Source organism: Achroia grisella, unplaced genomic scaffold (assembly GCF_030625045.1).
Source record: "Achroia grisella isolate CSIRO2021 unplaced genomic scaffold, CSIRO_AGI_Agris_v1 utg2471, whole genome shotgun sequence".
NCBI classification, from domain to species: Eukaryota; Metazoa; Arthropoda; class Insecta; order Lepidoptera; family Pyralidae; genus Achroia; species Achroia grisella.
The window spans coordinates 1,088,486-1,110,245 of record NW_026712739.1 but is presented as its reverse complement, the minus strand read 5'-3'; the positions used below and the strand labels follow the sequence as shown (position 1 = coordinate 1,110,245).

General features: G+C 37.2%; 2 protein-coding genes across 2 annotated transcripts; one reads left to right on the top strand and one right to left on the bottom strand.

Annotated features, from left to right (window-relative positions):
* Positions 1-1,835: 1,835 nt before the first annotated feature.
* Positions 1,836-4,572, bottom strand: LOC131842762 (zinc finger protein 878-like). Its single transcript, XM_059191329.1, has one exon. The coding sequence runs from the start codon at positions 4,414-4,416 to the stop codon at positions 2,050-2,052; it is 2,367 nt and encodes a 788-aa protein (XP_059047312.1). The 5' UTR covers positions 4,417-4,572; the 3' UTR covers positions 1,836-2,049.
* Positions 4,573-4,706: 134 nt separating this feature from the next.
* LOC131842768 (zinc finger protein 658B-like) lies at positions 4,707-21,706 on the top strand. Its single transcript, XM_059191336.1, has 14 exons — positions 4,707-5,002; positions 6,248-6,379; positions 6,683-6,863; positions 7,441-7,662; positions 8,704-8,850; positions 9,999-10,171; positions 11,958-12,088; positions 12,465-12,539; positions 14,118-14,253; positions 15,241-15,371; positions 17,685-17,805; positions 18,774-18,887; positions 20,679-20,876; positions 21,490-21,706. Exons 1-14 carry the CDS (start codon positions 4,895-4,897, stop codon positions 21,673-21,675), a joined length of 2,055 nt encoding a protein of 684 aa, XP_059047319.1. The 5' UTR covers positions 4,707-4,894; the 3' UTR covers positions 21,676-21,706.
* The last annotated feature ends 54 nt before the right edge of the window (positions 21,707-21,760 follow it).

The window sequence follows — 21,760 nt, the reverse complement described above, 5'->3', positions numbered from 1 at the left end:
TACAATAATTTGATTAATATTATTTAACCCCTAGATGTAATTGAATTAAAGTGCCCACGGGTGATCACCTGATCACAACTTTAAATTTACTTTCGTTGCAGTGTGTGTGTACAACATTAAAAAAAAATACGAGCCGAGTTTCTTGTCAGTTCTTCTCATCTCGAAATCATTCCGAACTGACGGTAGATTTGACATATCATGAGAGTCTGTAATAGACCTACATGAATAAAGATATTTTGAATTTGAATTTGTGACCCACCGGCGGGCATACGGTCTCTCTAACGTGTTAAACAGGGTCCAGGTTGTCTGCTAGACGCTGCTTCTAGCGATAAAACAGCAGCACTATAGAGTTATATTACTATTAAACATCCAAATCCATTATGATGAATTTTGGTATAACGATAGTTGAATCATGACACATTTGTGTAGATATAAAGTTCTATAATACAATCTAGTTTATGATCTAAATGACTGACTACGAAAACCATAAATATTGTAGAATATTTAAGCAAAACATACTACATAATTAAATTGCTGAGCTCTAATCGCTTTTTATAAGATATTAGCTGTGCCCGCGACTTTGTCCGCGTGGAATTTAACTTTATTTTTCTAAAATAAAAGTAGCCAAGTTACTCCTTATTACATCAGCTATCTACCAAAAAAGTTCCGTCAAAATTGGTCCAGCCATTTCAGAGATTAGTCGGAACAGAGAAAAATTGTAAAAAAATGTTATTTTGGTGTATGTACAATATTTACATTCATATGCATGTAGTAAAAAACGGTTATATCAATATTACAAACAGACACTCCAATTTTATTTATATGTATAGATTAACACTCTTGAGAACTCTGTGAGTGAAGGCGGTCACTACAGCTGTGCAACCAGTCTTTTTTCGGACTACTCTAATGCTGTTGGCCGCAGCTGGCCTTTACAGCTTCACAGGACTACAGGGGCGAGTGTAGATGGCACTCCAAACCAAAGGAAGGACTTATGGAGCGGCTGAAGGCCAACTCCCGCCTGACGGATACGTCATCTGTCTGAGGACACCGCTAGGGGTTCGCACCTCGACTCGGGACGTCGTAATATCGATTTGAATTGGGCGGGGATTAAAAATAGTACGAAAAAAAACAGAGTTCCGGACTAAGTGAAGCTGTGTGAATTGTCCAGGGTAATTTTTAATAAAGGAATGAGTTATGGAGCGGCTGAAGGCCTGATGGATGCGTCTTGTCTGGGGCCACCGCTAGGATTCATCGGGGGCACTCGCCAGGTCAAACTTAGAGATGGTCACTACAATACTAGTAGAATTGTAATATATACAGAAGGGACACCACACTAGGCTTTCATAGAATTCACCTCAGCTACCCTTTAACACTAGTGTTTATAGTCGTTATACATTGGGAGTTCGGAAAGTCATTTCGTTATTCTTTTGGGAAATTTTCGTCTACTGAATAACGAAGACTTTTCAAGTGGTCATAAATTAAATTCTGGATGAAAGATGAAAAAGGTCACTAGATTGCTTAGCGATAAGCCTTTTGTATCATTTACAATTTTTCTTTGTTCTGTAATTGCTGCAATAAAAAGTATAAATCATGTGTAAACCAGATGTGGCGTACCATCAACACTTCTCCACACACATCGGTTAATTTCTGACTTTAACAGCATTTTTACGTTTTCTATAGTAAAGAAATAAATATGACGAAATTGCTGCTTATTGCTATATTTACAAGGACACCAAGAAAAATGCGTATATTTAATTGCACTTGTTCATACACATGCCTTATACGGCTTAAATGTGAAGATGAGTTCACAAAATACAATTAAATATTGTTGGGCAAAAACGAAATTACTTTCCGAACAACCTAATATTAGAGATATAACTGTACATTAAAGATATACAAGAAAAACTATTGCATTATCAATGTAAGAGCTCAAGCTCTAGAAATTACCGATTTAGACGCGGTTTTCGAAGCTTCACTGAGAGTTAGTGTTTGTTCTGTTAACAAACGAATAGGTTTCACAGGTACGTAGTCACGATTTCAGCTATGTCTTTATGGTGACATCGGTTCAGTCTTAATATCTCCTTCTGACAGAAAATCACTTGGTTCCACTTTTATATTAATCTTTATACCTTCTGATAAATCGTGTGAATAACCAACGCCACTGTTAGACTCGTCTTCATCGCTCATTTCCGCTGTGCACAACTCGCTCAGCATCATTTTAGATTTCGACGAATCGTAGTAATTCAATTTGTATCTCTGGATTGAATATTCCAAACAATTATACGACGAAGTGCAAGATTCACATTTAAATATTATAGAATCCCGTAAATGCTTTAATTTCTGATATAAATTATAATAGAAGTCATCCTGAAAGTTTTTAATACATTCTTCACACTCTACATTGAATATCCGATGTCTGGAGCCGAATGTTGCTAAGTCATCAATATCGAATTCACTGTGAAACTTCTTTATATGGCGTTTCAAAGTTTTTCTCGTGCTGAAGTCTTTCATGCAGATTATGCAGCGAGGCGGGACTTTCTCTTTTAAATTTGGCACCAAGTTCACGTGGCAGTGCTCATTGTGTTGCTCAAACTTCTCCTGTCCTTTAAAAACTAAGTTGCAATGTTCACATTTGTAAATCTCATCTTCTGCTAAATGTTTAGTTTGTAAATGTATTGTTAGAGCTTCATTTGAGCCGAAGGATACTGAACAGAGATCGCAAGGGTACGTGTTCATGTTGAATGAATGTACTAACTTCAAGTGAATCTTGCATGATTTTGCCGACTCAAATCTTTTATGACATATGTGGCATTGAGGGAACGCAGCAGAATTAGGATGTTTGGTACGTACATGCTTTCTCAAACTCCTCTTCTCTTTGAAAAGGGTTTCACATTCAATACACTTGTACCGTTGCATCCCTAAATGTGTATATTCAATATGTCTTCGAATATTTCTTTTGGATTTAAACTGTTTTTCACAGTAATCACATTTGGACCATGAATTATCTGTGTGCACTATTTTTATGTGGGATGCCAAGTAATACTTGTTACTGCAAACCTTTCCGCAGTACATGCACTGCATGGCTTCGTCGGTAGTGTGTTTCAATTTTACGTGATGTTTTAATGATCTATCGCTATAGTATATTCTGTTGCAATGCTCACACCTGTATGAGTTTTCTTCTTCATCATTTGTCGAGGTGATGTTAGAGTCAGTTATATGAGCTTGTGGATGAAATATTCTAGTGTGGAACTGCAAACTACTGATATCAGTAAACAATTTATCACAATGACTGCAGCTGTTTACATTTGGTGGTGGGAGACATGTCTTTTTATGCTCCGACATTGTATCCTTACTGAAGAATTTATTAAAGCACACATTACATGTGCATAGACAATATTCCTTTTCGTGACCAACTTTCATATGATCCTTCAATTCATATACACTTGTGAAAGTATTGGTGCAGTATTCACAATTATAAAATGCAGTCTTTATACCATCATCATCCTTCTGTGCTGCCTGCTTTAATAACGACATCTTACAGTATTTGTAGAAGATATCAAATGAGTGCTTTGTCTTCACATGTCGTCGTAGCAAGGATTCTTGGTCATAACAAATACTACATGTATCGCATATGAATTCATCTGTTTTCTTACTTTCATCACACTCAGACGGACATGTTTCTTGTTTGTGAAAGAAGGACAGATGGCTGTCTAAATTATCTTTACCCGGTATCCATTTCTCACAGTACGTACACTGTACAGTGTCCTGATCATCAACGCAGTGAGCAGTACGCAAATGCCTCCTCAAACTCTGATTGGAAGTGTACACTTTTGGACAAATACTGCATCTATACTCACCCTTTTCTCCGTGAAACATTTCAATATGTCTTTTTAAATTTCTATTATTTGTGTATGCTTTGTTACACATATGACACTTTATAACATCTTTCTCCTGGCTGTGGTTTATTCTAATATGTTCAATTAGCGAGTTTCTAGCTTTAAATGATCTGTTACATTCATTACAAGTTGAATATTTGACTGAAGGATTGTGCAACTGTGCTATATGACGCCTTAAATTACGTTCTGTATTAAATTGCTTTAAGCAAAACTTACAATGTATATCCGGACCTGTGCCTTGGTAATGTACAGTGTACATATGAGATACTATATTCTGTTTTCTTCTAAATATCCGGCCGCATAAATCGCATTCAGGATATGTTTCGCCCTTTCTGTTATGTCCTTTTTTAAAATGTAGATGTAGTGCGGATGCACTTTTGAATCGTTGGCGACATATCTCGCAGTAACACGAGCTGTTCATGTGATAATTCTCTATATGTGTACGTAAATTGTTTTTTCTTGTAAACGGTCGGCTGCAGTAATCACAAATAAAATCCAATTGGTTTTGAAAGACAGACATGTTTAAGGTTTATGCTTCTGTTTTTTAATCATATCAATTTTGTCATATTGATTTTTATTACACAACTATATTTGTTATCACGTCGAATGCACTTATTTTAAACATAATTATGAGAAAATAACATTATTGTTATATTATGAATGTTCACAAATGTATTTAAATGGAAATGGCACAGACTACAGATACTTTGTGATCTTTCGTCTGTCTATGATTTAGTTGTCAATTACAGATACAGAGTAGTTAGATATTCGGTTCTCTATTGTCCTTTATGTATTCTGTGTTAACTAACATTGTTTTGTTTTGCATTATTTCGTGATTATTTATTTATATTTATTCACAATGTATTTCAGTCAAAGAACTTTTCGGAAAACTATCTTTAAGTTGAGTTAATATGATATATTGCGTTATTGAAACTATATATTTAATTGTTCTTAATAACAAGAAATCGATTTTGGGATTTATACAGTAAAAAATAATAATGGCTCGCATATCAATGTGCAGAGTTTGTTTGACTGAGAATGTAAGAATGCATGTGTTGACTGATACTCCACTTCAGGGAGTATATGAAAAACTAACTAATACATCGGTGAGTAACATATAACTCTTTTTCTGAATAACAATGGTGCACCCGGCTACGCTAACGGTATACCCTGACGGGGCACCAGTGGAGGACTTCCATCCAATTCAAACAGGGATCGAAATTACGACGGCCTGAGCCGCGGTTCGACGTCCTATCGGTGCCCTCAGACTGGCGTCGTATCCGTCAGGCGGGAGTTAGCCTTCAGCCGCTTTGTAAGTCCTTCCTTTGTTTGGAGTGCCATCTGCACTCGCTCCCTATCGTCCGGTGAAGCTGTGTAAAGGCCAGCTGTGGCCAACAGCATTAGAGTAGTAAAAAAAAATGGAAGATAAGAGGAGTATCAGTTAGGGCAGACCAGTTTACCATTGTGATCAATTTATCAGGAATTTGTCACAATGATTCCAGGGTACCTGACACTGGTTTAAAATTGAGCAATATATTATCTTTAAAATGTTTGGTTGGGACCCTAATTTTAAGGGTTCATAGAAACATTATTCAAGGCTAATGCCAGAAACAAAACTGTTCGAAAGTAATTTTTTTTACATTAACTGTATGAAACACTGGTGGGGCTTTATTGGAGGATGATAAAAAGAGCATAAAGTCAGATCAGTTAGCTCATCTTGGCAACTGGCAAATTACCACAATGGTTTCAATGGGGAACCGCTTGAAGGTCAGCCTGGCATGGTACATTGCTAGCAATGAGGCTATTAGTCCACATTTTTTAATTGTTTCCCCTTTGGAAATACATTTTGTTCCCCCTTTACAAATACTGTTTTTTCCGCTGTTCATAAATATTTTTTGTAGCCCTTCATAAATACTGTTTGTTCCCCCTTTATAAATACATTTTGTTCCGCCTTTATAAATACTTTTTGGTACCCTTTTATAAATACTTTCTGTTCCCCCTTTATAAATACTTTTAGTTCCTTTTTATAAATACTTTTAGTTCCCCTTTATAAATACTTTTAGTTCCCCCTTTATAAATACTTTTAGTTCCCCTTTATAAATACTTTTAGTTCCCCTTTATAAATACTTTTAGTTCCCCTTTATAAATACTTTTAGTTCCCCTTTATAAATACTTTCTGTTCCCCCTTTATAAATACTTTTAGTTCCCCTTTATTTATAAATACTTTTAGTTCCCCTTTATGAATACTTTTAGTTCCTTTTTATAAATACTTTTAGTTCCTTTTTATAAATACTTTTCTTCCTCCTTTATGAATACTTTTTGTACCCCTTTATAAATACTTTTTGTTCCAGCTAATGTCGGATGTGAAGCCAATAACAATATGTTATCTGTGCTATTCTCAACTGAACAAGTGCTGGCAGTTTGTTGAGAAATCAATGAAAGCCAATGAGCTGTTGACACAAATTCTGGGTTCTGATGTTGAAGTAAGTATCATTTTGTAAATAAACATTAATTTACAGACTCTTATGATATCTCTAATTTACCTATCTATCATAAATGCTGTTGGTCACAGCTGGCTTTTACAGCTTCTCCAAACAATAGGGGTTAGCGCAGATGGCACTCTGAACCGAAGAAAGAACTTACGGAGCGGCTGATGGACCCAACACGTCTTAGGGCACCGCTAGGTCATCTAACTTCGACTCAGGCTATTGTAATTTCAATCCCCATTCGAATTGGATGGGGGATCAATGAGAAAGTATAGTAAATAAAATAATAACCTATTTCAGCTAACAGAAAAATCACTAACAACAATTGACAGACAGTCCTACCAGTTTATGTACAGACTGCAAGTTTCACCTGTAGAATATATGAGTATAGATGCTGAAAATAATTTAACCATGGTCAAGGAGGAACTTGGTATATCATATGAAAGGAATGAAGAAGTTATAAAATGTGAAACAGTCATAGGTAAAGTATAAAGAAAATATTATATAGTCTAATATAAAAATGTCATGTCAGAGTTATTTGGAAGGAAAGGGAGAGGATACCCTAAAAAAGATGGATGGATTGTGTGAAAGATGATTAAGGAGAGTAGCTCAGATATGACGGCCGATAGAGACCAGTGGAAGAGAATGACATACTGCGACGACCACAAATAATAGGATAATGGAAAGGCGATGATGATGATATTTTTGATGCGATGATGATGATTGATATTAATCTTATTGCATGATTATATTTGACCCAAAAAATTAGTGCTTGTTGGTAGTTTGTATTCACACGTTTCGACTTGTAAATGTAAACTTACAAGGATTATTTAAAAGAGGAACACACAAGTTTCTTGCTCCTTCTTCTTGTGATGAGACAGCTTTCCGAACGAGTGGTAGATAAAAAACAAATTGTTATGACTATTCAAAAGTGCTTAAATTAAGTTTATTTGAATAAATGATTTTCTATTCTATTCTATTCTATTAGAGTTACTAAAACAAACTCACCTGAAATGGCTTGACCGATTAACGAATAATTTTTCATATAATTATTTTAGATTCTCCCGAAAAATGCAATTCACAAGACTCAGAGGATGATGTACCGTTACATGATATTAGTACGAAGAAAAGAGACAGAAATAGATTAAGGAGTTCAAAAATACTCGGCGAGACTGTATGCAGAAGCAAGAAAGTGGATGGTTCCTCTCTTAAAATTGAGGAATCAGAATTAAATGGAAATAAAAGAAAGACTGAAATGGGAGACTGTGGGGATGATGAAGGTAAATTTATCTTTAGATACCGCCCCGGCATCGCAAGGGTTTTTCTCTGACTACTCTAATGCTGTTCTCCGCAGCTGGCCTTTACAGCTTCACCGGATGATAGGCAGCGGGTGCAGATGGCATTCCAAACTAAAGGAAGGACTTATGGAGCGGCTGAAGGCCAACCTGTCCGAGGGCACCTCTAAGGGTTCGAACTTCGGCGCAGGCCGTCCTAATTTCGATACCCGTTTGAAGGTGTACATATATTATACATATAAACCTTCCTCTTGAATTACTGTATCTATTGCAATAAAATCCGTTTTTTTACTATCTTCTTCGCTTTCAACATTTTTAGCAGAGTCTATTACTAAATGGTTACTTGAATGACGAGCGTACATGGCAATAGTTGTTCATGTACGGGGTTTTCATTTAATGTTAGACATAGACACCTATATACTTTTGTAAATTACTTGGCTTTTGGTAAATAATAATAATAAGAAATTCAATTGAGTTTCTTATTAGTTCTTCACAATTGAAACTGTATAGTGAAATGGACGGTAGGAAAAAAATGTAATTAAAAAAAAATTACGTTCCTAAGTGGCTAAAATAACGTACATGATGATGATGATGATGATGATGATGACATGATGACATCCTACTAAAAATTAAATAAATTGAAAAAAATATTTTTTCAATTATTTTAATTTTTAGTACACTGCTTGAAGTATGCCTCTAGTATGGTGCTTGGACCTGTAGCACTGCGACCTACATAGATCTATTGTGCTCGCCCTTTTTTTATAGGTCGATATCTAGACCCGTCAGGGACAAGAATTGAAGGACATTCTTAGGAGCGATGGTTTTTATCTCCTCAGGATAGAGTGTAAACTTTCCAAAGGAGATATTACGTTTATGCATGAGTGGGCTACAACCACATAGGATGTGTAGTGGCGTTTCCTCTTCAGTTTGGCAAAATCGATTCCCATACCAGACCCACTGACTTTTTCTAAATGATACTTAGAAACAGCAAGTTTGTCTTTATATCTAGTATTATTATGCCCTTAGAACAGACCAGTCAAGCGACAGAATTAGATATGTTACATACAGATTCCGAAGATGAACCTCTGTATAATATCAGTAATAACAAAGCAAAGAGACAAGTCCAGACAAGAAGTAAGAAAGGAACGGAACAGAACAGAAAATTCAAAAGAGGTATGTAATAGAGCAATGCAAATAGAAATAATAATCTTTATTCAAATAAACTTAATAATAATAATAATATTTCAGGACAATTGACACAGCGCCATCTAGTCCCAAGCTAAGCAGAGCTTGTGTTATGGGTACTAGACAACTGATATAAATACATGGATACTTTTTTTTTCTAAATAAATACATATTATACATAGAAAACACCCAGATGGATACAAACAATCATACTCATGAATACTAATGTTTGTACCGTGCGAGGAATCGAACCCACGACCATTGGATAGTAAAGCGGTGTGCTAAACCACTAGACCACCGAGGCTGTCAATAGTGCTTAATATAAGCGTTTTGAATAGTCATAGTTATCTGTTGGGTAAAAAAGGGAAACTAAGGACCAACCTGGTTCGTGTCGTCCCCGCGTGCAGGTCTTATTTTACGCGTAGCCGTTTCACTTTAAAAACACACAACACTACGATGAATTTCATTGATGTATAATCAGATGATTGCGCGAAGATCGCGTGATGGTTCCGTTAACGTTGATTTGCCTCGACGCGACGTACAACGACCATTTTGTTGATGCTACCCCCAGATATGGTGGATAAAAATAGGAGTAGGATTTAGGGTAGTAACATATTGCAAGTTGGCTAGAAATTTTTAATCAAAATCCTTATTTTAATCAAAAGCTCATTCGGAAAGCTTTCTCATCACAAGAAGAATGATTTTTTTGAGCAAGAAACTTGTATGTTGGTTTTTAAATAATCGTTGTAACTTTACATTTTTAAGTCGAAACGAACACTTCAAATTCAAATTCAAAATATCTTTATTCATGTAGGTCTATTACAGACTCTTATGATATGTCAAATCTACCGTCAGTTCGGAATGATTCGAGATGAGAAGAACTGACAAGGAACTCAGCTCGTATTTTTTTTTTTAGTGTTGTACATATTTACATTAATATTATTTAATTTAAATTCAAATATAGGGAGAATAGAGTGCCCACCAGCATATGCTATATAAAAAAAAAATCAAAAGATCTAATCAGTGTTCGCAACCTGAAAAGATCAGTCCCCACAACATTAATTTATTAGGGTCATATATTAAATACACAATAACAATAAATCGGTCGTCACTCTTTAATTTTTTTTTGTTGTTAGTAAACAAAATGGAGGCGCGGGAAATAATTCTAACGAAAGATCAGCAGTTACAAGAACTAATGGAGCGTTCTAAGTCATTAAACTTCTTAAATTCACCGTACAAATGTGATCTGTGTTATAAAGGATTTGTTGATCTGAGAGCGTATGAAAACCATAAAGAAAAACATGACGAGGTAAGAATTTTGCTCATAATCCTAGATCTTCAGGCATTTTTTAAAATTTAGGGGTCATTGTTTTTTTTTATAACACGGGACAAACGAGCATGCGGCTCACCTGATGGTAAGTGATTACCGCCGCCCATGAGCACCCGCAACACCAGGGGAATTGCAAGTACGTTGTCGACCTTTTAAAAAGGAATAAGCTCTTTTCTTGAAGGTTTCAATATCGTATCGGTTCGGAAATACCATTGTTGGAAGGTGATTCCACAATGTGGTTGTGCGAGGCAAAAAGAAATATGTAGTATAATCTTGTATATAAAATTCTCGTGTTACAGTTTTCGTTCCCATACTCCTCCGAAACGGCTTGACCTATTCTCATGAAATTTTGTGAGCGTATTGAGTAGGTCTGTGAATCGGCCAACATCTATTTTTCATCCCCCTATATGTTAGGGGTAGTCCACCCCTAATTTTTTTTTTATTTTAAGGCAAAATAACGTTTGCCGGGACAGCTAGTGATAAGTATAATAATATCCCTGAATATTCATCATCAGTTCACACAACGCCATCTAGTGTTAAGCTACGTGGAGCGTATGTTATGGACACTAGGTAACAAATACATTTTTTTGTAAAAGCATACATAATATACATCCATAGGGGAAAAGGAGATTGTTAGTAATGTGAACTGATGATCTTATTGCTAGCATGTACCATAACAGGTTGACCTCCACGCGGTTCCCCCGGAAACCATCGTTATAAATTCTTCGTAAATTTGTCACAATGTGCTAACTGACCTGACCTCATGCTCATCTTATCATCCTCCACTGGTGCCCCGCCAGCGTAAACCGATAGCGCAGGCGGGCACTATTCCATTGTCATCCATAAAAAAAAACATTAGCTATCTCCTAGTGAAAGTCCCGTCAAAATTGGTCCAGATATATCAGAGATTGGCAAGAACCAACAGATGACGCTTACTAAACAGTCAATGTGGCCTCCGATCAATCCCCCATCGATCAGGGATCGAACGTGCACGTGGTTCCCCCTGGAAACCATTATGATGAATTCTTGGTGAATATGACACGATCATCCTCCACTGGTGCCCCGCCAGCGTAAACTAGCGCAGGCTGATGCACCATTCCATTATCATCAATAAGAAATATATACACAGAACAATACTAATAAATATACTCATGAATACAAACCTTTCTACCATACGAATAATGGAACCTGCAAACACCTATAATAAAACAGTATCCTAAGTCGCTAGATCAGAGAGCCCGTGTAATTATTGTATGATGAAAAGTGGAATTTGTATAAGAAAGAGTGAAACAGAGTTGTGCGCGTTTGTGTGTGAGAGAGAGAGTGAGTGTGTACTTGTGATGCGAGCAATGAGTGCGTGCGAGCGTGCGTACTCTTATGCCCGAGCCCAGTACAGAGAAAATGTTGAGCCTGAACAATTACTGATTAACATCGTTATATAAAAACAGTTTAGACTATTAGTCAGATCAGTCCGCGTCGATAACTCATTTCACTTGCACCTATATAGCTTGGGATAAGTTTGTTAATATATTAACTTGTGAAACCACATTTTCGGAATAAACTATCTAAAATTAAGTGACTTTTGTGTTGTGTATTAAAAAGGTTTTTTTTTAAACCAAACGGGGTCAGGCGCCTAACAGTGCGTATATGCGTGCGTGCGTGCGTACGTGCGTGCGTGCGAGCGTACGTGCGTGCGTGCGTGCGTACGTGCGGAGCGTATGTGTGTTTGTGTTAGTGGTAGTAGCAGTGAGGTGTGTGTGTACAGCGGCGCGGCGGACACGAGTGCGGCGTGTGCCGGCTGCGCTACGGCAGCTCGCGTCAGCTGCGGGCGCACGCGGCCGCCTCACACGCGCGCCGGTACGCCTGCCACCGCTGCGACCACCGCGCACACACCGCGTGAGTCCTACCATTCAACTCACTTTTTTACGGACTACTCTAATGGCCGCAGTTGGCCTTTACGGCTTCACCGGACGATAGGGGGCGAGTGCAGAAGGCACTCCAAACCGAAGGAAGGACTTACGGAGCGGCTGAAGGCCGACTCCCGCACGGATACGACGCCAGTCTGAGGGCTCCGCTAGGGATTCGATCGTCGGCTCAGACCGTCGTTCTTTCGATCCTCGTTTGAATTGAACGAAGATCGATCGTAGTAGCGACCGGGCCGACGATGTGGAGCGCCCGATTTATTGACTACATAGCATGTGTGATGGGGTCTCTTCTTCAGCTTGGCAAAATCTGCAGATTATAGTGACCGTTACGATATTTATGTTTTCAGTAATCAAGCACGGGAACACGAGAAGTGGCACAATGGATACACGTATGAATGTCAACTGTGCAGCCATAAATTCAGGTATGTTGGTAATTTAGTACACACACAGTCACTCTTTTTTAATCCCAGAGATAAATTGGATATTAACAATGTTGCTAGATTTTTGTATTTGTTTAATAGTGTTGTAGCACTATCAGAAATTAATATTATTTACCCATTTTTTTATAGGTGTTTGTTTAACTTCCTAATTTGTTATTAATTAAAACACCGGTATAGATTTGATGTATCTGTATTAAAGACTGCCATTACAACAATCATAAATAAAAAAAAGTAAATCGCTTCAATCACTTAACACTATAGCGCCATCTATGTTGAAATATTGTAACTAATTTTAGCCATTAGAAGCAGAAATTATGCCATCATCATCTGCTTCTTCCTTATCCCATTTATTTGTGGTCGTCGTGATATGTTTTTCTCTTCCATTCATCTCTGTTCGCAGTCATTCCGTTATTTACTCTCTTTCTCACCATATCATCTTTCTCACAGTCCATCCATCTCTTTTTTGGCCTTCCTCTGCTCTTATTACCATCCACATTCATATGTAACACCGTCCTTAGGATATGATCTTCATTCCTACGTATTACATGTCTATACCACGACTGACGCTTACTCTTTAATTTCAAATTAAAAATAGGGGTTGATGATAGAAGGGTGAAAATTTAGAGTTGAATGTATTTTTAATGGCACATAATAAAAAAAAAGGACGAAAATTTTGAAAATGTTAATTTGCGGTGATCTACCCTTAACTCTTAGAAGTTTAAAAAATTAGTAATAAATCTATTCTCAGACCTAATGAAAATACATATAAATATTCATCAAAAACAGGTCCATAGTGTACATGAATTATTATACATATAAACCTTCCTCTTAAATCACTATATATTAAATAAACCGCTTCAAAATCCGTTGCGTAGTTTTAAAGAATTAGGCATACATAGGGACGGACAGACAGCGACAGCGACTTTATTTTATACTATGTGATGATAATGATTATGTAAGGCATATATTATCTGACTTAACGACCTCGGTGGTCTAACGGTCTAGCACAGCTTTACGTCATATGGTCGCGGGTTCGATTCCTCGCACGACACAAACATTTGTATTCATTTATTTATTTATTTATTTATTTATTTAGCCTTATTTCATGAGTATGTGTTAAAACCACAAGGCCCTAAGGGTACTATAAACCAAAACACTACACTCGTATATATAAGGTTTATTGGTCGGTTTCAAATACAGGTACAAAAAATGTTATAAAGTAAAATACATCTATGTATAATAAGTATGTATTTACAAAATAAATATCTATGTATATGTATCAGTCATCTAGTACTCATAACACAAGCTTTAGCTAGCTTAACTTGGGACTAGATGGCGCTGTGTGAATTGTCCTGAGATTATTATTATTATCAGTTATCTAGTACCCATAACACAAGCTTTAGCTAGCTTAACTTGGGTCTAGATGGCGCTGTGTGAATTGTCCTGAGATTATTATTATTATCAGTGAACTAGTGCTCATAATACAAGCTTTAGCTATCTTAACTTGGGTCTAGATGGCGCTGTGTGAATTGTCCTGAGATTATTGATTATTGATTATAGGAAACCAACATCGTATTTAACACACATGCGTAAAAGACACCCCACCGAGCACGTGTGCGTGACGTGCGGCGCCAGCTTTGTGGGTCGACATGGACTTCTCATGCACCAGAGCAAAACACACGGCTACAAGAAAAATGTAAGTATTCATATATGACTACTGTATTTGGGTCGTCCGCGTGGAATTTAACATTATTTTTATAAAATAAAAGTTGCCTAAGTTACTCCTTATTCATCAGCTACCTGCCAAAAGAAGTCACTTCAAAATCGGTCCAACCATTTCAGAGATTAGCCGGAACAAACAGACAGACAGACAAAAATTATATAAAATGTTATTTTATTCATATGCATGTAAAAAACGGTTATTTCAATATTACGAACAGACACTCCAATTTTATTTGTATGTATAGACTATCTGTCCCCCGCAGCTTCGTCTGCATCACACTTACTTGACATTTATCATCATATTTCACACAATTTATTTAACATTTTTTTTTTCAAATTTATATTCAATAATCATTTATTCATGTAGGACATTTTAGCCGCTTATGAACGTCAAATTTTTTATATTATATTTTTTTCTCTATCGTCCAGTTCAGTTAAAATATATTATAGCCTATGTGTTATTCTGATGTATAAGCTATATTACTGTAAAGTTTCTATCAGAATCTGTTCAGTAGTTCTTGTTTGAAAAAGTAACAAGTATCCTTCCATACTCACAAACTATATTATTATTAAAATTATGGTTTAATTAGCTTTTGCCAGCGGCTTCGCTCGCGTTAATTTATCCCCTTAGGGGTGGAATTTATCAAAATCCTTTCTTAGGAGATGCCTACGTCATAGTAAATTTATGCATGCAAAGTCTCAGCCCGATCGGTTTAAAATTGACAAAGTTTCATACAAACTTTCATCCCCTATTTTATCCCCTTGGGGTTGGAATTGATCAAAATCCTTTCTTAGCGGATACCTACGTCATAACATCTACCTGCATGCCAAATTTCAGCCCGATCCGTCCAGTGGTTTGGGCTGTGCGTTGATAGATCACTATGTCAGTCACCTTTGAGTTATATATATATATATATGGATAGATTATATATTATATATATAGATATGTACTAATTCACAGATATCAGATAAGGCAGATGAACCAGCCACCGACAGATTTTGTGTGGAATGCAACATACAGTTTGCTAGTGTTGAAGCGTGGAAGTGGCACGTATTGAGTTCAGTGAAACACAAGCTAACAGGCGAGAACAGGTATGTATCATCATTACATAGTATAAAACAAAGCCGCTGTCGCTGTCTGTCCGTCCCTATGTATGCTTAAATCTTTAAAACTACGCAACGGATTTAGAAGCGGTATTTTCTTAAATGATAGAGTGATTCAAGAGGAAGGTTTATATATATATATATATAATACTGGGCTCCCTAAAATATGGTCGAGCGCAGTGATGGCTGGCTCATCCATCATACTCGTGAACGGGTGCTGCTTGTAGGGACTGGTCTGCTCTAATCACTATGACTGATTTCCTCTTATTAATTCTTTAACCAGTTGGTTATATATTCAATATTTTTTCTATTTGAGTATTTAATTGAATTAGTGCTAATCGGTAGTTTGTATTCACACACTTAAACTTAAAAATGTAAAGTAATAATAAAATTATTTAAAAGAGCAACACACAAGTTTCTTGCTCGTTCTTCTTGTAATGAGACAGCTTTCCGAATGAGCGGTAGATTAAAAAAATGTAATGACTATTCAAAAGTGCTTCAATGCAAGTTTATTTGAATAAATGATTTTCTAGTTCATGTACATCCGTGCAAAGCCGGGGCGAGTAGATAGTAACATATAAAAGCAAAAAATGTTTTAATATTTGTAATGACATAATGTATATATATGACAGTATTGAGTTCAGTGAAACATAAATTGACAGGTGTGAACAGGTATAATAAAAAATTCTTAAATTAAGTTATATGTTATATATAACTTAATTTAAGAATTTTTTATTTATTTATTTATTGCCCTTTATTCAGACTTAATTTAGCCATTTATTCAGACTTTCTGAATGAATTTTTTTTCTTGTTTTTATACAATATCAAGTACTTGGTCGTCTGCTTGCTTCAAAGCAAAGGCCTCCACTAATTCTCTTTCTATTCTTTTCCACTCTGTTCTGTCTTGTGTGGTCCTGCTCCATATCTTCCCTGCTGTTCTAACTATTTCATCCTCTCATCTTCTATCTGGTCGTCCTCTTTTTCTGTGTCCTCGTCTTGGGTACCAAGTAGTCATAACCTTGCTCCATTTATTCTTTCCACGTAATGTGTATCCAGCCCATTTTCCCCAGCGCCATTTTAGCTGTCTAGTTTTAGCATTTATTATCTTGTGTTTTAGTTAAATTTCTAATCGTTTGCTGGTTTATCTTTTCTATTTTTCTCTTTCCTGTCATATTTCTTTCCATGGTACATTGGCAAGTTCTTGGTTTGATTTCTTGTTCTCTTGTAAGTGCCCATGTTTCGCATCCGTAGTTATATTGGGAGTATAGATGTGTTAAATAGTTTATCTTTTATTTTGTTATCTTTCATTATTTCTTTGAACGACCAGTATTGTTTCCAAGCCTTTTCAGTTCTTATGTCTATTTCTTTGTTCATTATATTTTTGATACTAATGATTTGTCCCAAGTAAGAATATTCATCTACATATTCTATTTCGTTTTCATTTACTATTATTTTTTCATGTTTACCATCACTCATAGCTTTTGTCTTTTGAAGTTCATACTAAGGCCCACTTCTTTACTTTTTCGTTCTAGGTCCTGTAGCATATTTTGTTATTCTGTCGGAGATTTTGCAAAGAGCACTATATCGTCGGCGAATCTCAGATTAGTAATATGTTCCCCGTTAATTTCTAACCCGTTTTGGTCCCAGTTTGTCTAAAAATCTACTCCAAGACTGCCGTAAATTAAGAATACCCTTCTTAAAATAATTTATGTCATATTATACATACCTGTTCGTACCTGTCAATTTATTCATATTTAGGTTTCTTAAGGGTCGGCAACGCTCACGTAGCTCCCCTGGTGTATTTATACATACCTGTTCTCACCTGTCAGTTCGTGTTTGACAGAACTCATTACTGCCATTATTAAAAAAAAATATCTATTTTTTTTATACTACTATGATGGCAAACAGGCCCATCTGATGGTAAACGGTTACTGTAGCCTATGGACGCATGAAACACCAGGGGTGTCGTGCGCGGTGCCGACGCTTCGGACGACCTCGGTGGTCTAGCGGTTACCACACCGCTTTACGACCGATGGTCGTGGATTCGATTCTTCGCACGGCACAAACATCTGTATTTATGAGTATGATTGTTTGTATCGATCTGGGTGTTTTTTATGTATAATATGTATGTATTTACAAAAAAAATATCTATGTATATGTATCAGTTATCGAGTACCGATAACACAAGCTTTAGCTAGCTTAACTTGGCTCTAGATGGCCTTGTGTGAGTTGTCCTGAGATTATTATTATTATTATTAAGAAACCTTAATATGCCCTTGAATTTGTATTCTTGTTCTGCAGTGCTGTGTGTGGTATTTGCGATACCAAGGTGTCTGCTGCGGACACGCGAGCTCATCTCCGGCGTCATCTCCCCGCGCAGCCTCCGCCCCCCGCGCCCCGCGCACGTCTCTCCTGCGAACAGGCGAGTACCACACAACACCTAACCGGCCTCCCCGGCCGCCCTCCTATCGATCCCCCGTCCAATACAAACGGGGTTCGAAGTTACGACGGCCTGAGCTGAGGTTCACACCCCTATTATGTATCATACATCCAACAGTGGACTAATAGATGCTAAAAGAGAAAACGAGAGAAGAGAACGGATTTTAATGGAGTTTATAGTTTTAGATACAGTAATTCAAGAGGATACCAGCCGTTGAGTTTCACCAACGTACCATCCGCCAGAAACTAAAATACCATCCTGATCATCACAATGTGCGGTTTTTCTAGAAACTTTTTGCCACGCACAACCACATTGTAGAATCACCTTCCGATTCTTCCGATACGATATTGAAACCTTCAAGAAAAGAGCTTATTCCTTTTTAAAAGGCCGACAACGTACTTGCAATTCCCCCGGTGTTGCGGGTGCTCATGGGCGGCGGTAATCACTTACCATCAGGTGAGCCGCATGCTCGTGTGTCCCCTGTGTTAGAAAAAAATCAAGAGGAAGGTTTATGTGTATATTATAGAATAGAATAGAATAACATTTATTACATCACACATCTCAACACAATAAAAACAATGCCGACAGCTGCATATAAATTATTGTATAAGATAAACATAAATAAAAAACAATTCATTAAATTAGAGATGAAATCATTATATAAAAAAAAAATTACATGTACACCCATGCGAACCATCCGATGGCGCCAGATATGGGCGTAAGGATCTCAGGGTTTTTACTGTGTGAGTTAAAGGCCCTCTTATGGAAAGCTGTTTTATTTGGTAACCCCTAATTCAAGCGGGGATCGAAATTACAACGGCCTGAGCCGAGGTTCGAACTCCTAGCGGTGCCCTAGAACCTTAATAATGTTCAAACACATAATTTAAATTATTTATGATCGAATTTCTACCATTTAGTAATCACTAGTATATGATAAAAATATGTTTCAGTGTGGTGGAAATTTCGTGAACCGATCAAAACTGCAAGCGCATATTAAAAGGGTTCATCTCGGACTGAAGTACAATAAGAATATTGTGTGCGAAGTTTGCGGCAAGAAATGTACCGTAAGTATACTAAATTACTCTAAGGTCCAGGGTAATTTTTATTAATTAATTTTAAATTTATTTATTCAGATAACAGAGATCCAATTTGTTAGTAACAATTGTACTTAGCCTATGTTAGTATATCTAAAATTACATATCATTTAAGGGCCCCCGTAACAATTTGGGTCCAAAAACAAAGTATTGGGCTGTCGAATTTATTGCACAGCATTTTTAGAATGCTGTTACTGCTGCCCCGCAGTCTGTGCAATAGAGAAGCGATCCGTTTGCGTCTGATGGCATACAGGTCGTCTGTTGATGCTCCTGCAAACATTGTGGATGCACTACAAAAGCGCGGCAAAAAGAACTAGCTGTCCCGGCAAACGTTTTGCCAAAAACTAAAAAAATAAATTTGGGGTGGACTACCCCTAACTTTTAGGGGGATGAAAAATAGATGATGGCCGATTCTCAGACCTACTCAATACGCTCACAAAATTTCATGAGAATCGGTCAAGCCGTTTCGGAGGAGTATGGGAACGAAAACTGTGACACGAGAGTTTTATATATAAGATTACCCTAGACCTTGTAAAATGTAATGTACCGTAAGTATACTAAATTACGCACGTAATAAATATATGAATTATATAGTATACTAAATAATTCACACAGCTTCACTTAGTCCGAAAAAATAGTACAAACATTACTATCATCGTACTATTTTTAATCCCCTCCGATCGATTCACCGTCCAATTCAAACGGGGATCGATATTACGACGACTCCAGTCCAGGTTTGAACCCCTAGCGGTGCCCTCAGACTGGCGTCGTATCCGTCAGGCGGGAGTTGGCCTTCAGCCGCTCCATAAGTCCTTCCTTTGTTTTGGAGTGCCATCTGCACTAGCCCCTTATCGTATGGTGAAGCTGTAAAGGCCAGCTGCGGCCAACAGCATTAGAATAATTCGAAAAAAAAGTCCTAATGGATGGTAATAGAATTACATGATACACCATTCTATTTCATCCATTAAAACAATGTTTTTGTGGCCATATGACAGCCTCGGTGGTTTAGCACACCGCTTTACTATCCTATGGTCGTGGGTTCGATTCCTCGCACGGTACAAACATTTGTATTCATGAGTATGATTGTTTGTATCGGTCTGTGTGTTTTCTATGTATTATTATGTATGTATTTACAAAAAATGACTATGTATTTATATCAGTTGTCTAGTACCCATAACACAAGCTCTGCTTAGCTTGGGACTAGATGGCGCTGTGTCAATTGTCCTGAGACATTATTATTATTATTATTATATAACGTGGTGCCTACATATTTCAGTCGAATGCCTAACTGAGATATGCATGAATACATACGGGCAAGAAGCCCTACTCGTGACCATATAGCGGTGTGACCAATATTTTTCAGTTAAATGCCTCAGATATCAACAATGAATACACACGGGTGAGAAGCCCTACTCATGACCATGTAACACGGTGACTATGTTTTGACTAAATAACTAAATGACCATCAGCAATGAATACACATGGCTGGGAAGCCCTACTCGTACAATATAATGCAGTGAGCAAATTACCATATTTTTCAGTCGAATGTCTCACTGAGATATCATCAATGAAAACACACGGGCGAGAAGCCCTACTAGTGACAAAAATGAATGAATTAACATCAGTGAATACACACGGACGTAAAACCCTACTCATGACGAAAGAACCAAGTTTTTCAGTCGAATACCTCACTGTGGTAATCAATAATTAATACACACGGGCAAAAATCCCTACATGTAACTAAATGACCGTATTTTTCAGTCGAATGCCTCACTGCGCTATCACCAGCGCACACATACGGGCGAGAAGCCCTACTCGTGCGCGACATGTTCGAAGAGGTTCTCTGATAACAACCAACTGCGGATACACACGAGGACTCATACCGGCGAGCGGCCGTACTGCTGCGCCGCCTGCGGGAAGAGGTTCAGCCAGAAGCCTGCACTCAACAGGCACTATAGGGTAAGGACGTTAAGCTTCTTTTACTCAATACTACTTCTTTTACTCAGTGACGTAGTTAGGCAACCAAGGGCCCTGGGGCAAATCCCAAAATGGGACCCCACTGCTCAGCAGAGGGGTCCTACATTACACTTTTATTATAACGGATAGCGATGTCCGTCAAATTGACAATTCTGCCAACCCACAGAAAAAATTTACGATAATTCCGAAGGTATAACTTTAGAATTTCTCTCAACTGAGTTGCCATGATTAAAGTCAGGTTGCAACCTGTAATAATTATTTTCAAAATGGGAGAAATTTTGAAAAGTTCAATTCAATCGAGTTTTTCTGGTATGTAATTCACACAGCGCCATCTAGACCCAAGTTAAGCTAGCTAAAGCTTGTATTATGAGCACTAGTTCACTGATACAAATACATAGATATATATTTTTCGTAAATACATACATATTATACATAGAAAACACCAAGACCGATATAAACAATCATACTCATGAATACAAATGTTTGTGCCGTGCGAGGAATGGTACCCGCGACCATCGGAAGTAAGGTGGTGTACTAAACGGCTAGACCGCCCGAGGACGTTTTAATTTTATATTTTCTCGTGATGCTATTGCAGGTACACACGGGGGCGAAGCCCTACGAATGTCAGTTTTGCTCTAAAACCTTCAGTCAGTCCAACTCTCTAAAACTCCACGTGAGGACAGTCCATTTGAAAATGCCGCCTAACAATAAACGAAATAAGGTTCAAAATCAAGAAGACGCAGAGAAGAAAACTGAGGAAGTCACAGTACAAGCCTTGTGAATATTTATTAAGAAATAAAGATTTTTTTACATCAGTATTATCAAACTATGAGTTTTTTTTAAATAACGGAATGACTCCAGAAATG